The sequence below is a fragment of the Callospermophilus lateralis genome, chromosome 19 (assembly GCF_048772815.1).
Source record: "Callospermophilus lateralis isolate mCalLat2 chromosome 19, mCalLat2.hap1, whole genome shotgun sequence".
Classification (NCBI taxonomy): Eukaryota; Metazoa; Chordata; class Mammalia; order Rodentia; family Sciuridae; genus Callospermophilus; species Callospermophilus lateralis.
This window is the reverse complement of record NC_135323.1, coordinates 15,093,268-15,111,114: the sequence shown is the minus strand read 5'-3', so window position 1 is coordinate 15,111,114 and position 17,847 is coordinate 15,093,268. Positions and strand designations below refer to the sequence as shown.

Here is a 17,847-nt window from a genome sequence, read left to right as displayed (position 1 = left end):
CTGGTTTTGGAATCAGAGTGATACTGGCCTCATAGAATGAATTTTAAGTGCTCCCTCTTTTTCTATTTTCTGAAATAAATCACAGATTATTGGTATTATTTCTTCTTTAAAGGTCTTGTAGAACTCAGCTGTGTATCCATCCGGTCCTGGGCTTTTCTGGGTTGATAGGCTTCCAGTGGTGTCTTCTATTTCATCATTTGATATTGGTCTGTTTAACTTGTGTATATCATCCTGATTCAATTTGCAAATCATGACTCTATAAGTCTGTCGATGCCTTTGATATTTTCTATTTTATTGGAGTAAAAGCTTTCAAAATAATTTCTAATTATCTTATGTATTTCTGTGGTGTCTGTCATGATCTTACCTTTTTCATCATGCTAGTAGTTTGAGTTTTCTCTCTTGCTCTTCATTAGCATAGCTAAAGGTATGTCAATTTTATTACTTTTTTAAAGAACCAACTTTTTGTTCTGTCAATTTTTCAATTGTTTCTTTTATTATAATTTCACTGATTTCAGCTCTAATTTTAATTAAGTCGTGTCTTCTGCTGATTTTGGTGTTGATTTTTTCTTCTTTTTCAAGGGATTTGAAATGTAATGTTAGGTCATTTATTTGTTGACTTTTTCTTCTTATAAGGAATGAACTCCATCCAATGAACTTTCCTCTTAGTACTGCTTTCATGTGTCCCAGAAATTTTGATATGTTGTGTCCATGTTTTCATTTACCTCTAAGAATTTATAAATCTTCTCCCTGATGTCATTTACAACTCATTGTTCATTCAGTAGCATACTACTTAGTCTCCAGGTATTGGAGTAATTTGTATTTTTTATTTTGTCATTTATTTCTAATTTCATTCCATTATGATCTGATAGAATTCAGGCTGGTAACCATACTTTTTTGAAAATGATAAGAGTTTCTTTGTGGCATATTATAAGGTCTATTTTAGAGAAGGATCCATGTGCTGCTGAGAAGAAAGTGTATTCTCTCATTGAAGGATAAAATATTCTATATATGTCAGTTAAGTCTAAGTTATTAATTGTATTATTGAGATCTATAGTTTCTTTGTTCAACTTTTGTTTTGAATATCTATCCACTGGTGAGAATAGTGTGTTAAAGTCACCCAAGATTATTGTGTTGTGGTCAATTTGACCCTTGAATTTGAGAATTTGTTTTATGAACATAGATGCTCCATTATTTGGGACATATATATTTATAACTGTTATGTCTTTTTGGTGTATGGATTCCTTGAGCAGTATGAAATGATTTTCTTTATGACTTTTGATCAACTTTAGCTTGAAGTCTACTTTATTTGATATAAGGATGGAAACCCCTGCTTGCTTCTGCTTCTGCAGAACGTATATTATTGGATTCTTGGGTTGAGTGTGATAATAAATTAAACAAGCAGAGGGGATTGTTTTTAGGTAATGAAAATATTCTTACCCTGGGATGTCATGATTGCACAACATTACATAGTTATCAAAAATACTAAATAGAACTATATCCAAAAGACCTAAAAAGAGCATACTGCAAGGACACAGCCATATCAATGCTTATAGCAGCACAATTCACAATATCTAGACTGTGGAACCAACCTAAATGCCCTTCAATAGATGAATGGATAAAAAAATGTGGCATTTATACACAATGGAATATTACTCAGCACTAAAAAATAACAAAATCAAGCATTTGCAGGGAAATGGATGGCATTAGAGCAGATTATGCTAAATGAAGTTAGCCAATCCCTAAAAAACAAATGCCAGATGTCTTCTCTGATATAAGGGGGGTGACTCAAAATGGGATAGGGAGGGGCTGGGGATGTGGCTCAAGAGGTAGCACACTGCCTGGCATGTGGGCGGCCCGGGTTCGATCCTCAGCACCACATATAAACAAAGATGTTGAGTCCGCTGAAAACTAAAAAATAAATATTAAAAAATAAAAAAAAAATGGGATAGGGAGGAAGAGCATGAGAAGATTACCACTAAATAGGGAAGAGAGGTGGGAGGGAAAAGGAGAGAGAAAGGAATTTGCACAGAAGATGGAAGGAGACCCTCATTGTTATACAGAATACCTGTATGATGTTGTGAGGAGGAAAAAAAAAAGTGTGTCACATTAGATTGGGTAGAGAGATGTGATGGGAGCGGAAGGGAGGGAAAGAGGGGATGGGAAGGGCAGAAGAATAAAATAGACATTATTATTGCTATATGTATATGGATGACTGTTTAACCAATGTGATTCTGCAACCTGTACAATCAGAAAAATGAGAAATTATACCCCATTTGATTCAAATGTATGAATTGTCAAGATCACTATACTGTCATGTGTAACTAATAAAAATAAATAAATAAAAAATACTAAATAGAGTTAAAACTTGTTTATAGTCTATAAATAATAATTAATAGAACTGTTTTTAAAAAGCAGAAATACAAATTTACATATCAAGTAGGCAAACTAAAATGTAACATAATTTTTGCTATTCAGAAACTTGACCCAAATAATTATGTTTCAAACTTACTCATAAAATCAGACTAAAATATAAGAAAAACTTAATAGAATCCTTATTTTTTTTTCTTGATTTTGATCTGGTTGTAAAGTTATCTTTATTTGTGAGATACTCAAAACTTATCATACCAGAGAACTTAATATTCTTTTTAAGTGAAGTGTTCTTATTTATCAAACACAAATAGTAACAACTAACTTGCAGAATTCAAAGTAATATGCATAATGCTATTTGCACATAGTAGGTAACTAGTTAATAATAACCCATTATCAATTTTGTGGTAAATTCATGAAATTTCTTCTGGATTTTATTTTGATGCCTCATCCCTTCCTATCCTCCATCCCTAGTCTGTGAAAATAACTTTGATAAAGAAATACACTCAAAATAGCAAGCCTGACTATCTCCATTGGAGGAAGGAGAGGTTTCACAATTCTTCAATAATTTGAGCTTAAGTGAAGATGGCTGGAATAGAATAAGTTGTGTTTAGGGACCTGTGGAGCCTCAGATACTCACATGATTTATTGCAATCCAGATAGATGCTTTTAAATTTCTTGGCACAAAGTTTTTTCACTTCATAGTCATCAAAATATCTGCTGATACTCATTGCAAAATTATAACTAGGAAGCACCATTAATACATTACTTATGATACTTTTGAAGAAAGATAGCTCATTCTCTGTAATTAAAAAGATTAGCTTCAATTATAAGAAAGTAATAAATCCCCTCAAAACAACTTCTCCCAAGTGATTAAGCCACTCAATCTCAAACATCAAACTAGATGATCCTTGGCTAATAATTAGTTGCTAAATTTGTCCACCTTGATAGCCTGTGGTATAGATTTGTCAATTACAGCTTTCAAGAGAAGACATTCTTCAACATTGTAAAAATGTTGCCCTACAAAGGAACTGAACAAGTACTTCACAGAAGAAGAAAAATAAATGGTCAAAAAAATATATAAATGTTCAACATCTCCAGCAATTAGAAAAATGCAAATTAAAATTACACTGAGATTTTATTTCATTCCAGTCAGAATGGCAATTATCAGGAATACAAGTAATAATAAATGCTGGCAAGGAAGTGAGGAGAAAGGTACCTTCATACATTGTTGGTGGGACTGCAAATTGGTGCACCGCTATGGAAAGCCTTATGGAGATGGTTTAGGAAACTTGAAACGGAACAACCATTTGACCTAAACCATCATTTAAACCCACTCCTCGGTTTGAATGCAAAGGACTTAAAATCAGCATATAACAGTAATGCAGTCACATCAATGTCAAGAGCAGCTCAATTCACAATACCCAAGCTATGGAAACAACTTAGGTGTTCTTCAATGGATGAATGGATAAAGAAAATGTGGTATGTATACACATTGGAATATTACTCAGCCTTAAAGAATGAAAGTATGACATTTGCTGGTAAATGGATGGAACTGGTGAATATCATAGTAAGTGAAATGAGCCAACCCCCCAAAATCAAAGGCTGAACATTTTCTATGATATGTGGCCGCTAACCCACAACAAGGGAGGCTGTCAAGGGGGAATAGAGCCCATGGATTAGACAAAGGGGAATGAAGGGAAGGGAGGGGGGATGGGAATAGGAAAGATAGTAGAATTAATTAGAGAAAATTTTCCTCATCTTGTATTTGAACACAACCAGGGTAACTCCACATCATGTATAATCACAAGAACAGAATCCTAAATAAAATAAGTTATACTCCATGTATGTATAATATGCCAAAATATACTCCACTGTTATGTATAACTAAAAAGAATAAAAAAACACTTAAAAAGGAGTGTTGCCCTAGGGTCTTTCTTCTTTGCGTGTAGGTCTGATTTTGTTATCTCTTCCTCCTTTTCTCTTCCCCATTCCTCTATTTCTTAGCTCTCACATAAATACTTAATACTTTCTGATTTCCAAAAAGCATTAAGTTTTCAGATTTAGTGCTCAGAAGTTTTATTCTCTTATATTTCATCCTCACTTATTTAACATATTTACTCAAGAAAGGAAAATATTGTGTGAAATCCTTACCATAAAACTGTAGTACACTCTGAACAATGATACTGCAAATAATTGAAATGTAATTAAAGAGAGTAAGCTTGATGGAGGCAGCAGTCCCACTAGAAAACAGGAAGCTTCCAAGATACATGAGAGGAACAATACACCAGCCGTATAGCATAAAGATCAACATTGTGTCCAGAAAGTTGAAATTCACAATAAATGCATCCACTTCACAGTATTTGAATACTCCCTGGATCATAGAATATAGAGGTAAAAGCAAGGTAAATGATACTGGGCAGTCAGTCAGGTCAGAACACTTAGAGAACAGCCATCTTACTGTCTTCACTAGATGATAGGACTAATGATTACTATTTATTTTTCCATTTTTTTAAAAAAGCTTTAGAAAATGAGCCTGAAGAGAATTATTTCTACAACAGAGAATATTCCAATGAACATAATGACTATCCCTTTCTGTTTTTTTCTCTTTGGAACATTTTTACTTCCCCTCTCCCTGCCCATGATCAAAGCCAATGTAGTTATGTCTGCATTAAACCAAAGTAAACTTTCCTAGAAGGAAAAAAGACCCAGGAAGTAGACTATTTCTCTGAAGAGTTCCTGCAGCATTACCTCCCACATTAGACTGTCTCTTAGTTTGTATCCATCTCAACAATCAGGGCTCTCCTTCTTTAATTATATGATTGAATCAGATTGGTGTAAAGTGGCACTTTTATAGATATACCAGAGGAACAAAATAAACAATACAAAATATAGCTAAATACACATTGTTAGTTAATATACAGCAAAGCAATTTGTATTTTAAATCAGTATAAAAGAGCCATTATTTAAAACAGATATTAGAACAATGGGTTAGATATTTAGAATAAAACCTGTCCCCCATCCCCATCATTACTTTGTTCTTGCTTAAAAATAAGTTCAGGAAGGAGGGGAAAATTGCAAATGGTGACTTTAGTAAAAAATAACTTGTGCTGAAGCAATGATTTGTAAAAGGAAAGCTCTCTGAAGACTTTCTAGAACTGAGATGTACAATAATAATTTGTAATACTGATTCAGCTGTCTTACCCCTTTGTGAGGCTGGCAATTTTTTTTTAAAAAAATGCATTATATGCTTTGATAAATTTCAAGTACCAGTTTTCAAAATTAAGTCTAAAAATAGTCATCTCTATGAGCTTATTATCATTTCATGTACACCTGATTATTTGTTGCCTTATTTATCAATAAATATGCCCTCAATAATGTGGTTAGGCTTGATAGACTATATTTATTTTTTTAAGGTTATACATAACAGTAGGATCCATTTTGACATAACTATACAAGCATGGAACATATCTTATTCTAATTCAGACCCCAGTACCTCTCTTTCCCCTTCCCTTTCCCCACATCCTGCTCTCTTCCCTCTATTGATATATCTACCATTTACTCATATAATAATATATCATAAATAATTATTATAAATAAAATTTATATTATTTATGATTATTATAAATAATAATTATTATTTTAAATTAATATTATGGATGTACAATGGTATTCATTGTGGTGTATTCATATATGTACATAGGAAAGTTATGTTAGATTAATTCCACTGTCTTTCCTTTTCCTACCCCCTCTCCCTTCCCTTCATTCCCCTTTGTCTAATCCACTGAACTTCTATTCTCCTCATCCCCTCATTGTGGGTTAGCTTCCACATATCAAATATTCAACCTTTGGGGTTCTTTTTTGAATTGGCTTATTTCACTTAGCATGATGGTCTCCAGATCCATCCATTTACTGGAAAATGTCAAAGTCATTCTTCTTTATGGCTGAGTAATAATTTGATATCAATACATCTTTATCCATTCATCTGTTGAAGGGCATCTAGGTTGTCTCCATAGTTTAGTTATTGTGAATTATGTTGCTATAAACATTGATAGGGTTGTGTCTCTGCAGTATGCTAATTTTAGCTCCTTTGGATATGTACCAAGGAGTGGGATTACTGGGTCAAATGGAATCTCCATACTGCTTTCCAGAGTGGTTACACCTATTTGTAGTCTCACGAGCAACCAATGAATATATCTCTTCCCACATCCTTGTCAACATTTATTGTTACTTGTATTCTTCATAATTGTCATTTTGACTGGAGTGAGATAAAAATCTCAATGTTGTTTAATTTGCATTTCTGTAATTGCTAGAGATGTTAAACATTTTTCATATATTTGGTTACCATTTGTATTTCTTCTGTGAAGTGTTTGTTCAGTTCCTTTGCCCATTTATTGACTAGATTAGTTGTGACATTTTTTGGTGTTAAGAGTTCTTTATATATCCTGAAGATTAATGCTCTGAGGTGCAAGTCGCCAAGATTTTCTCCCATTTTGTAGGCTCTCTTCACATTCTTGATTGTTTCCTTTAATGAGAAAAAAATTGATAACATTGTTTATTGAATCTTGACTTTATTTCTTGTGCTTTAGGAATTTTGTTAAGGAAGTCAATTCCTGAGCTGAGGCGTTGGAGTGTTGGAGTGTTTTCTTCCAGTATGTTCAGGGTTTCTGGTCTAATTCCTGGGTTTTTGATGAACTTTTGAGTTTTGTGCAGGGCAAGAGACAGGGGATAAATTTCATTCTACTATATATGGATTTCCAGTTTTCCCAGAACCATTTCTTGAGTCTATCTTTTCTCCCATCTATGTTTTTGGCACCTTTGTCTAATGCAAGATAACTGTAATTTTGTGGGTTAGTCTCTGTGTCCTCTATTCTGTACCATTGATCTACCAGTCTGCTTTGGTGCCAATACCATGTTGTTTTTGTTACTATTGCTCTGTAGTATAATTTAAGGTCTGGTGATGCCTCCTGATTTGCTTTTCTCAACAAGGATTGTTTTGAGAATTCTGGGCCTCTTATTTTTCCAAATGAGTTTCAAGACAACTTTTTCCATTTCAACAATGTCATTGGAATTTTGATGAGAATTGCATTGAATCTGTATAGTGATTTTGGAAGTATGGCCACTTGACAATTAATTCTGCATATCCAAGAACATGGGAGGTCTTTCTAACTTCTATGGTCTCCTTCAATTTCTTTAGTGTTCTGTAGTTTTCATTGTAGAGGTTCTTCACCTCTTTTGTTAGATTGATTCCCAAATTTTGTTTTTTTAGGCTATTGTGAATAGGATTTTCCTAATTTCTCTTTTAGCAGATTTATCATTTGAGTATAGGAACATAATTGATTTATGGGTGCTACTTTACTGAATTCATTTATGAGTTATAGAAGTTTTCTAGTGGAGTTTTTTGTCTTCTAAATATAGAATCATACCATTGACAAACAGGGATCATTTTAGTCCTTTTTTCCTATTTGGATCCCTTTTATTTCCTTCTTTTGCTTAATTACTCTGGCTAGAGTTTCAAGGACTATGGTGAATATAAGTGGCATCCCTGTCTTGCTTCTGTTTTTAGTGGGAATGTTTTCTGTTTTTCTCCATTTGCAATAATTTTGGCTTTGGGTTTGTTGCATATAATTTAAAAATGTTGAGTGTTGTTCCTCTATCCCCATTTTTCTAGTGTTTTAAACATGAATAGAAGCTGTATTTTGTCAAAGCTTTTTTTTGTATCTATTAAGATAATAATGTGATTCCTGTCTTTAAATCTATTTATGTGATTAATTACATTTATGTCTTTAAATCTATTTATGTGATTATTCAACATTTCTGAATGTTGAACCAAACTTGCATCCCTAGGGTGAAACCCACTTGATCATGGTGCACTATCTTTTTTAATGTTTTTTCAATTTGAACATATTTTTAAAAGAACTTTTGCATCTATGTTCATCAGGATATTGGTCTGACATTTTCTTTCCTTCATGTGTCTTTGCCTGCTTTGGTATCAGGGTGATACTGACTCCACAGAATGAGGGGTATGTATTGGTGTAAGTTCTTCTTTGAAAGTCTTTTAGAACTGGTTCTGGGATTTTCACTGTTGGTAGGCTTTTGATAGCTTCTTCAATTTCATTACTTTTTAAATTTTGTATATCCTCCTGTTTCAATTGGGTATGTCATAGGTCTTTAGAAATTTGTTGATGTCTTTGAGATTTTCTAGGTTACTGGAATATAAATTTTCAAAATAGTTTCTGATAATCATCTATATTTCAGCAGCATCTGTGGGGATATTTCCTTTGTCATTAATAGATTTAAAAACTTCCCATTTCCCCCCTCTTTTGCTTAGCTTGGCTAAGAGCTCATCAGTTTTGTTTTTAAAATTTATTTATTCCATTTTGTTATATATGATAGCAGAATGCATTTCAATTCATAGTATACATATAGAGTACAAATTTTCATGTCTCTGGTTGTACACTAAGTAGAGTCACACTATTCATGTCTTCATATATGTACTTGGGGTAATGATGCCCATCTCATTCCACTGACTTACCTAACCCCTGCCCCCTCCCTTTTCCTCCCTCCCCTTTGACCTATCTAAAGTTCTTCCAATCCTCCCATGCTTCCCCCCATCCCCATTATGGATCGGCATCCTCATATCAGAGAAAATATTTGGCATTTGTTTTTTTGGGATTGGCTTAATTCATTTAGCATAATATTCTCCAACTCCATCCATTTACCTGCAAATGCCATGATTTTATCTCTTGTAATGCTAAGTAATATCCATTGTGTATATATACCATAGTTTTTTTTATCCATTCATCTACTGAAGGGCATCTAGGTTGGTTTCACAATTTCGTTATTGTGAATTTTGCTGCTATAAATATTGATGTGACTGCATCACTGTAGTTTGCTGTTTTTAGGTCCTTTGGGTCTAAATTGAGGAGTGGGTTAGTAGGATCAAATGGTGGTTCCATTACAAGTTTTCCAAGGATTCTCCATACTGCTTTCCATATTGGTTGCACCAATTTGCAATGCTACCAGCAATGTATGAGTGTGCCTTTCTCCCCATATCCTCACCAACACATATTGTTATTTGTATTCTTAATAGTTGCCATTCTGACTGGAGGGAGATGAAATCTTAGTGTAGTTTTGATTTGCATTTCTCTAATTGCTAGAGATGAACAGTTTTTCATATATTTATTGATTGTATATCATCTTCTGAGAAGTGTCTGTTCAGTTCCTTGGCCCATTTGTTAATTATTTGTTTTTTGGTGTTAAGATTTTTTTTTTAGTTCTTTATATACCCTAGAGATTAGTGCTCTACCCTATGGGAATGTGGTAAAAAATTGCTCCCATTCTGAAGGCTATCCACCTCACCGATTGTTCATTTGCTGAGAAGCTGCTTTTCAATTTAAATGCATCCAATTTATTCTTAGTTTTATTTTTTAAATTATAGGAGTATTATTAAGAAAGTTAGGGCCTATCTGACATGATGAAGATTTGGGCCTACTTTTTCTTCTATTAGGTGCAGGGTCTCTGGTTTAATTCCTAGGTCCCTGATCCACTTTGAGTTTTGTGCATGGTGAGAGATAGGGATTTAATCTTATTTTGTTATTTATGGATTTCCAGTTTTCCCAGCATCATTTGTTGAAGAGGCCATCCTTTCTCCAATATGTTTTTGGTGACTTTGTCTAATATTAGCTAACTGTATTTGTGTGGGTTTGTCTCTGTGTCCTTTATACTGTACCATTGGTCTACCAGTCTATTTTGGTACCAGTATCATGCCATTTTTGTTACTATTGCTCTGTAGTTATAGTTTAAGGTCTGGTATAGTGATGCAACCTGTCTCATTCTTCTGGCTAAGGATTGCTTTAGCTATTCGGTCTCTTCTTTTTCCAGATGAATTATATGACTGCTTTTTCTATTTCTATAAGGAATGCCATTGGGATTTTAATCAGAATTGCATTAAATCTGTATAGTCCTTTTAGTAGTATGGTCATTTTGAAAATATTAATTTTGCCTATCCAAGAACAAGGGAGATCTTTCCATCTTCTAAGGTTGTAATTTTTTTCTTTAGCAGGCTGTAATTTTCATTGTAGAGATCTTTCACCTCTTTTGGTAAGTTGATTCCCAAGTTTTTAATTTCTTATACCTTTATTTTTAATTAATTATTTTTTATGTGGTGCTAAGGATCAAACCCAGGGTCTTACACTTGTGAATACTCAACCACCGAGCCAAAACTCCAGCCCTTAAGTATTTCATTTTTTTTGGTGGCCATCGTAAATGGGATAGTTTTCCTAGTTTCTCTTTCAGAGGATTTACAATTAATGTACAGAAATGCCTTTGATTTATGGATGCTGATTTTATATCATGCTACTTTGCCGAATTCATTTATTAGTTCTAGAAGTTTTCTGGTGGAATTTTTTGGATCTTCTAGGTATACAATCATATCATTGGCAAATAATGACAATTTGAGTTCTTCTTTTCCTATCCATATTGTATCCATTTAATCTCTTTTGTCTAATTGCTCTTGCTATAGTTTCAAGAACTATGTTAAAAGAGGGCATCTCTGTCTTGTTTCATGTTTTAAAGGGAATGCTTTCAATTTTTTTCACTTTAGAATGATGTTGGCCTGAGGATTAGCATAGAAAGCTTTTATAATGTTGAGATATGTTCCTGTTATCCCTAGTTTTTCTAGTTTTTTGAACATGAGTGCTGTATTTTGTCGAATACTTTTTCTGCATCTATTGAGATGATCATTTGATTCTTATTTTTAAGTCTACTGATGTGATGAATTGCATTTATTGATTTCCTTATGTTGAACCAACCTTGCATCCCTAGGATGAACCCCACTTGATCGTGGTGCATTATGTTTTTGATATGTTTTTGTATTCAATTTGCCAGAATTTGACTGAGAATCTTGGCATCTATGTTCCTTAGAGATACTGGTCTAAAGTTTTCTTTCTTTGATGTGTCTTGGTTTTGGAATCAGGGTGATATTGGCCTCATAGAATGGAAGTGCTCCTTCTTTTTCTATTTCATGAAATAATTTGAGGAGTATTGGTATTCTTTGAAGGTCTTGTAGAACTCAGCTGTGTATCCATCTGATCCTGGGCTTTTCTTGGTTGGTAGGCTTCATTGTTTGAAATTGATATGTTAAATTGTGTATATCATCCTGATTCAGTTTGGGTGAATCATGACTCTACAAATTTGTCCATGCCTTTGATATTTTCTATTTCATTGGAGTACAAATTTTCAAAATAATTTCTAATTATCTTCTGTATTTCTGTAGTGTCTGTTGTAATATTTCCTTTTTTCATCACAGATGTAATTTTTCTCTCTCCTCTTCATTAGCATGGCTAAGGCTTTATCAATTTTATTTATTTTTTCAAAGAACCAACTTTTTGTTTTGTCAATTTTTTCAATTGTTTCTTTTGTTTCAATTTCATTGATTTCAGCTCTGATTTTAATTATTTCCTGTCTTCTATTACTTTTGGTGTTGATTTTTTTTCTTGAGATGTAATTTTAAGTCATTTATTTATTTGTTGACTTTTTCTTCTTTGAAGGAATTAATTCTATGCAATGAACTTTCCTTTTAGTACTGCTTTCATAGTGCCCCAGATATTTTGATATGTTGTATCAGTGTTATCATTAACCTCTAAGAATTTTTAGATCTCCTCTTTGATGTCTTTTGCATCCTCTTTTTCATTCAACAGCATATTATTTAGTCTCCAGGTGTTGGAGTAGCTTCTGTTTTTTACTTTGTCATCGATTTCTAATTTCATTCCATTATGATCTGATACAATGCAGGGAATATCTCTATTTTTTAATATTTGCTAAGAGTTGCTTTGTGGCATAGTATATGGTCTATTTTAGAGAAGGATCCATGTGCTGCTAAGAAAGTGTATTCACTCATTGATGGATAAAATATTCTGTGTATGTCAGTTAAGTTATTGATTGTATTATTGAGTTCTATAGCTTTTTTTTAAAGCTTTTGTTTGGGAGATATATCCAATGGTGAAAGAGGTGTGTTAAAGTTACCCAGAAATATGTCTTGCGGTCTATTTGACTGTTGAACTTTAGAAGAGTTTTTTTTTTTAATGAACATAGTCTTCTTTATTTGATATGAAGATGAAAACCCCTGCTTGTTTCCACAGTCCATGTGAATGGTATGTTTTTTTCCCCAACCTTTCACCTTCAGTCTGTGGATGCCTTTTTCTATGAGATGAGTCTCTTTTTTTTTTTTTGGAGTTCTAGTTTCTGATTTTTTTAAAATTTTTTTTTATTTTTATTTTTTTCATCTTTCATACATTTGATTCAAGTGAGTTATGCATTTCCATTTTTACCCCAAATACAAATTGCAGAATCACATCAGTTACATATTCACAATGTTTACATAATGCCATATTAGTGACTGTTGTATTCTGCTGACTTTCCTATCCCCTACTATCCCCCCTCCCCTCCCCTCCCCTCTTCCCTCTCTACCTTATCTGTTGTTGTTCCGTTCTCTCCCTTCCCCCCCCTTTCCCCTCACAACCTTATATATGTGATTTCGTATAACGATGAGGGTTTCCTTCCGTTTCCATGCAATTTCCCTTCTCTCTCCCTTTCCCTCCCATCACTCGTCTCAGTTTAATGTTAATCTTTTCCTCATGCTCTTTCCCCCTGCTCAGTTCTTAGTTGCTTTCCTTAAATCAAAGAAGACATTTGGCATTTGTTTTTTAAGGATTGGCTAGCTTCACTTAACATAATCTGCTCTAATGCCATCCATTTCCCTGCAAATTCCATGATTTTGTCATTTTTTAGTGCTGCATAATACTCCATTGTGTATAAATGCCACATTTTTTTTATCCATTAATCTATTGAAGGGCATCTAGGTTGGTTCCACAGTCTACCTATTGTGAATTGTGCTGCTATAATCATTGATGTGGCAGTATCCCTATAGTATGCTCTTTTAAGGTCCTCAGGGAATAGTTCGAGGAGGGCGATAGCTGGGTCAAATGGTGGTTCCATTCCCAGCTTTCCCAGGAATCTCCATACTGCTTTCCATATTGGCCACACCAATTTGCAGTCCCACCAGCAATGTACAAGTGTACCCTTTTCCCCACATCTTCGCCAGCACTTATTGTTGTTTGACTTCCTAATGGCTGCCAATCTTACTGCAGTGAGATGGTATCTTAGGGTGGTTTTGATTTGCATTTCTCTGACTGCTAGAGATGGTGAGCATTTTTTCATGTACTTATTAATTGATTGTATGTCCTCTTCTGAGAAGTGTCTGTTCAGGTCCTTGGCCCATTTGTTGATTGGGTTATTTGTTATCTTATTGTTTAATTTTTTGAGTTCTTTGTATATTCTGGAAATTATGGCTCTATCTGAAGTGTGAGGAGTAAAGATTTGTTCCCAGGATGTAGGCTCCCTATTTACTTCTCTTATTATTTCTCTTGCTGAGAAAAAACTTTTTAGTTTAAGTAAGTCCCATTTGTTTATTCTTGTTAACTCTTGGGCTATGGGCGTCCTATTAAGGAATTTGGAGCCTGACCCCACAATATGTAGATCAGAGCCAACTTTTTCTTCTATCAGGTGCAGGGTCTCTGCTTTGATATCAAGCTCCTTGATCCATTTTGAGTTAAATTTTGTGCATGGCGAGAGAAAGGGATTCAGTTTCATTTTGTTGCATATGGATTTCCAATTTTCCCAGCACCATTTGTTGAAGATGCTATCCTTCCTCCATTGCATGTTTTTAGCCCCTTTATCAAATATAAGAAATTTGTAATTTTGTGGATTGGTTTCTGTGTCCTCTATTCTGTACCATTGATCCACCTGCCTGTTTTGGTACCAGTACCACGCTGTTTTTGTTACTATTGCTTTGTAGTACAGTTTGAACTCTGGTATTGCTATACCTCCAGATTCACACTTCCTGCTTAGAATTGTTTTTGCTATTCTGGGTCTTTTGTTATTCCATATGAATGTCATGATTGCTTTATCTATTTCTACAAGAAATGCCGTTGGGATTTTGATTGGCATCGCATTAAACCTGTAGAGAACTTTGGGTAATATCACCATTTTGATGATGTTGGTTCTGCCTATCCATGAACAGGGTACATTTTTCCATCTTCTAAGATCTTCTATCTCTCTCTTTAGGGTTCTGTAGTTTTCATTGTATAAATCTTTCACCTCTTTTGTTAGGTTGATTCCCAAGTATTTTATTTTTTTTGAGGATATTGTGAATGAAATGGTTTTCCTCATTTCCATTTCAGAAGTTTTGTTGCTGATATACAGGAATGCCTTTGATTTATGCGTGTTGATTTTATATCCTGCCACTTTGCTGAATTCATTTATTAACTCTAGCAGTTTCTTTGTAGACCTTTTTGGGTCTGTTAAGTATATTATCATGTCATCCGCAAATAGCGATAATTTAAGTTCTTCTTTTCCTATTTTTATGCCTTTAATTTCTTTTGTCTAATTGCTCTGGCTAGTACTTCAAGAACTAATTTGAATAGAAGTGGTGAGAGAGGGCATCCCGGTCTAGTTCCAGATTTTAGAGGGAATGCCTTCAGTTTTTCTCCATTTAGAATGATGTTAGCCTGAGGCTTAGCATATATAGCTTTTACAATGTTGAGGTAAGTTCCTGTTATCCCTAGTTTTTCTAGTGTTTTGAACATAAAGGGATGCTGTACTTTGTCAAATGCTTTTTCTGCATCTATCGAGATGATCATATGGTTCTTATCTTTAAGTCTATTGATGTGGTGAATAACATTTATTGATTTCTGTATATTGAACCAGCCTTGCATCCCAGGGATGAATCCTACTTGATCATGGTGCACAATTTTTTTGATATGCTTTTGCATTCGATTCGCCAGGATTTTATTGAGAATTTTTGCATCTAAATTCATTAGAGATATTGGTCTATAGTTTTCTTTCTTTGAAGTGTCTTTGTCTGGTTTTGGGATCAGGGTTATGTTGGCCTCATAGAATGAATTTGGAAGAGCTCCTTCTTTTTCTATTTCTTGAAATAGCTTGAAAAGTATTGGTATTAATTCTTCTTTGAAGGTTTTGTAAAACTCTGCTGTATACCCATCCGGTCCCGGGCTTTTCTTAGTTGGTAGTCTTTTGATGGCCTCTTCAATTTCTTCTTTTGTTATTGGTCTGTTTAAATTGTGTGTGTCTTCCTGACTCAATCTGGGCAGATCATATGACTTAAGAAATTTATCGATATCTTCACTATCTTCTATTTTATTGGAATATAGGGTTTCAAAATACTTTTAAATTATCTTCTGTATTTCTGTAGTGTCTATTGTGATATTGCCTTTTTCATCCCGTATGTTAGTAATTTGCGTTCTCTCTCTTCTTCTCTTTGTTAGCATGGCTAAGGGTCTGTCGATCTTATTTATTTTTTCAAAGAACCAACTTTTAGTTTTATCAATTTTCAATGTTTTTTTTTTGTTTCAATTTTGTTGATTTCCGCTCTGATTTTAATTATTTCTTGTCTTCTGCTATATTTGCTGTTGTTTTGCTCTTCCTTTTCTAAGGTTTTAAGATGTAGTGTGAGTTCATTTATTTGTTGGTTTTTTCTTTTTTTGAGGAATGAACTCCAGGAAATGAGTTTCCCTCTTAAAACTGCTTTTATTGTGTCCCATAGATTCCGGTATGTTGTGTCTGTATTGTCGTTTATCTCTAGGAATTTTTTGATTTCCTCCTTTATATCTTCTGTAACCCATTGATCATTCAGTAACATATTGTTCATTTTCCAGGTGATGCAGGATTTTTCCTTCCTTCTTTTATCATTGATTTCCAGTTTCATTTCATTATGGTCAGATATGGTGCATGGTATTATCTCCACACCTTTATATTTACTGAGAGTCGCCCTATGGCATAATATATGGTCTATCTTTGAGTAGGATCCATGTGCTGCTGAGAAGAATGTGTATCCACTTGATGATGGTTGATATATTCTATATATGTCAGTTAAGTCTAGGTTATTGATTGCGTTATTGAGTTTTATAGTTTCTTTATTCAGCTTTTGTCTAGAGGATCTGTCCAATGGCGAGAGTGGTGTGTTGAAGTCCCCCATAATTATTGTGTTGTGGTCTATTTGACTCTTGAACTTGAGGAGAGTTTGTTTTATGAACATTGCAGCACCATTGTTTGGTGCATATAAATTGATAATTGTTATGTCTTGATGGTGGATGGTTCCTTTTAACAGTATATAGTGTCCTTCTTTATCCCTTTTGATTACCTTAGGTTTGAAGTTGACTTTATTCGATATGAGAATGGCCACTCCTGCTTGCTTCCGATGGCCATGAGAGTGGTATGATTTTTCCCAACCTTTCACCTTCAGTCTGTGTATGTCTTTTCCTATCATATGAGTCTCCTGAAGGCAGCATATTGTTGGATTTGTTTTTTTAATCCAGGTTACTAGCCTATGTCTCTTGATTGGTGAATTTAAGCCATTAACATTTAAGGTTACAATTGAAATATGGTTTTTACTTCCAGTCATGTTTATTTATTTTTTTTAGATTGGCTAGTTTTCCCTCTTTGGTTATTTTTCTTCCCCTTAACTGAGATACCTCCCACTGTTAGTTTTGGGCGCTATTTTTCAATTCCTCTTCTTGTAATATTTTGCTCGAAATGCTTTGCAGTGCTGGTTTTCTGGCTGCGAATTCTTTTAGCTTTTGTTTATCGTGAAATATTTTAATTTCATTGTCAAATCTGAAGCTTAGTTTTGCTGGATACAGTATTCTTGGTTGGAATCCATTATTTTTCAGTGTTTGAAATACGTTGTTCCAGGATCTTCTCGCTTTCAAAGTCTGTGATGAAAAATCAGTCGTTAACCTAATTGGTTTACCCCTAAATGTAATCTGCCTCCTTTCTCTCGTAGCTTTTAGTATTCTCTCCTTGTCCTGTATGTTAGCTATCTTCATAATTATGTGTCTTGGAGTTGGTCTATTATGGTTTTGGATGTTTGGGGTCCTGTAAGCTTCCAGGATTTGGCAATCCATTCCATCTTTCATCTCTGGGAAGTTTTCTAGTATTATCTCATTTAGTAAGCTATCCATTCCTTTGGACTGATTCTCTGTGCCTTCTTCTATCCCAATGACTCTCAAATTCTGTCTTTTGATGAGATCCCATATCTCTTGGATAGATTGCTCGTGAGATTTCAGCATCTTTTCTGTGTTGACTATATTCTTTTCAAGTTGATAAACTTTGTCTTCATTATCTGATGTTCTGACTTCTACTTGATCTAGTCTGTTTGTAATATTCTCATTAGCGCTTTTAATCTGATTTACGGTTTCTTGCATTTCTATGATTACAACTTGATTTTTTTTAACACCTCTATCTCCTGATAAAGCTCATTCTTTGCAGATTGAATTTGTGTGGTTAGTTCCTCTTCAAAATATACTTTCAATGCTTGGATTTGCTGTCTCGTGTCTTCTCTAATATTCCGTTCCATCTGAGTTAGGAATGCCTTGATTTCTTTCTCTGTCCATGTTTCTG

At 34.1% G+C, this 17,847-nt stretch overlaps 1 protein-coding gene across 1 annotated transcript in view; it reads right to left on the bottom strand.

The window, feature by feature from the left end:
* Positions 1–17,847, bottom strand: part of LOC143385435 (phospholipid-transporting ATPase ABCA3-like) — a 109,701-nt gene that overhangs the window by 35,480 nt on the left and 56,374 nt on the right. Inside the window, exons 14-15 of the mRNA XM_076840925.1 lie at positions 4,509–4,737; positions 3,008–3,159 (exon numbers count right to left, since the gene is read on the bottom strand). Coding sequence (XP_076697040.1) covers positions 3,008–3,159; positions 4,509–4,737 — 381 coding nt within the window. The remainder of the gene's footprint in view (positions 1–3,007; positions 3,160–4,508; positions 4,738–17,847) is intronic.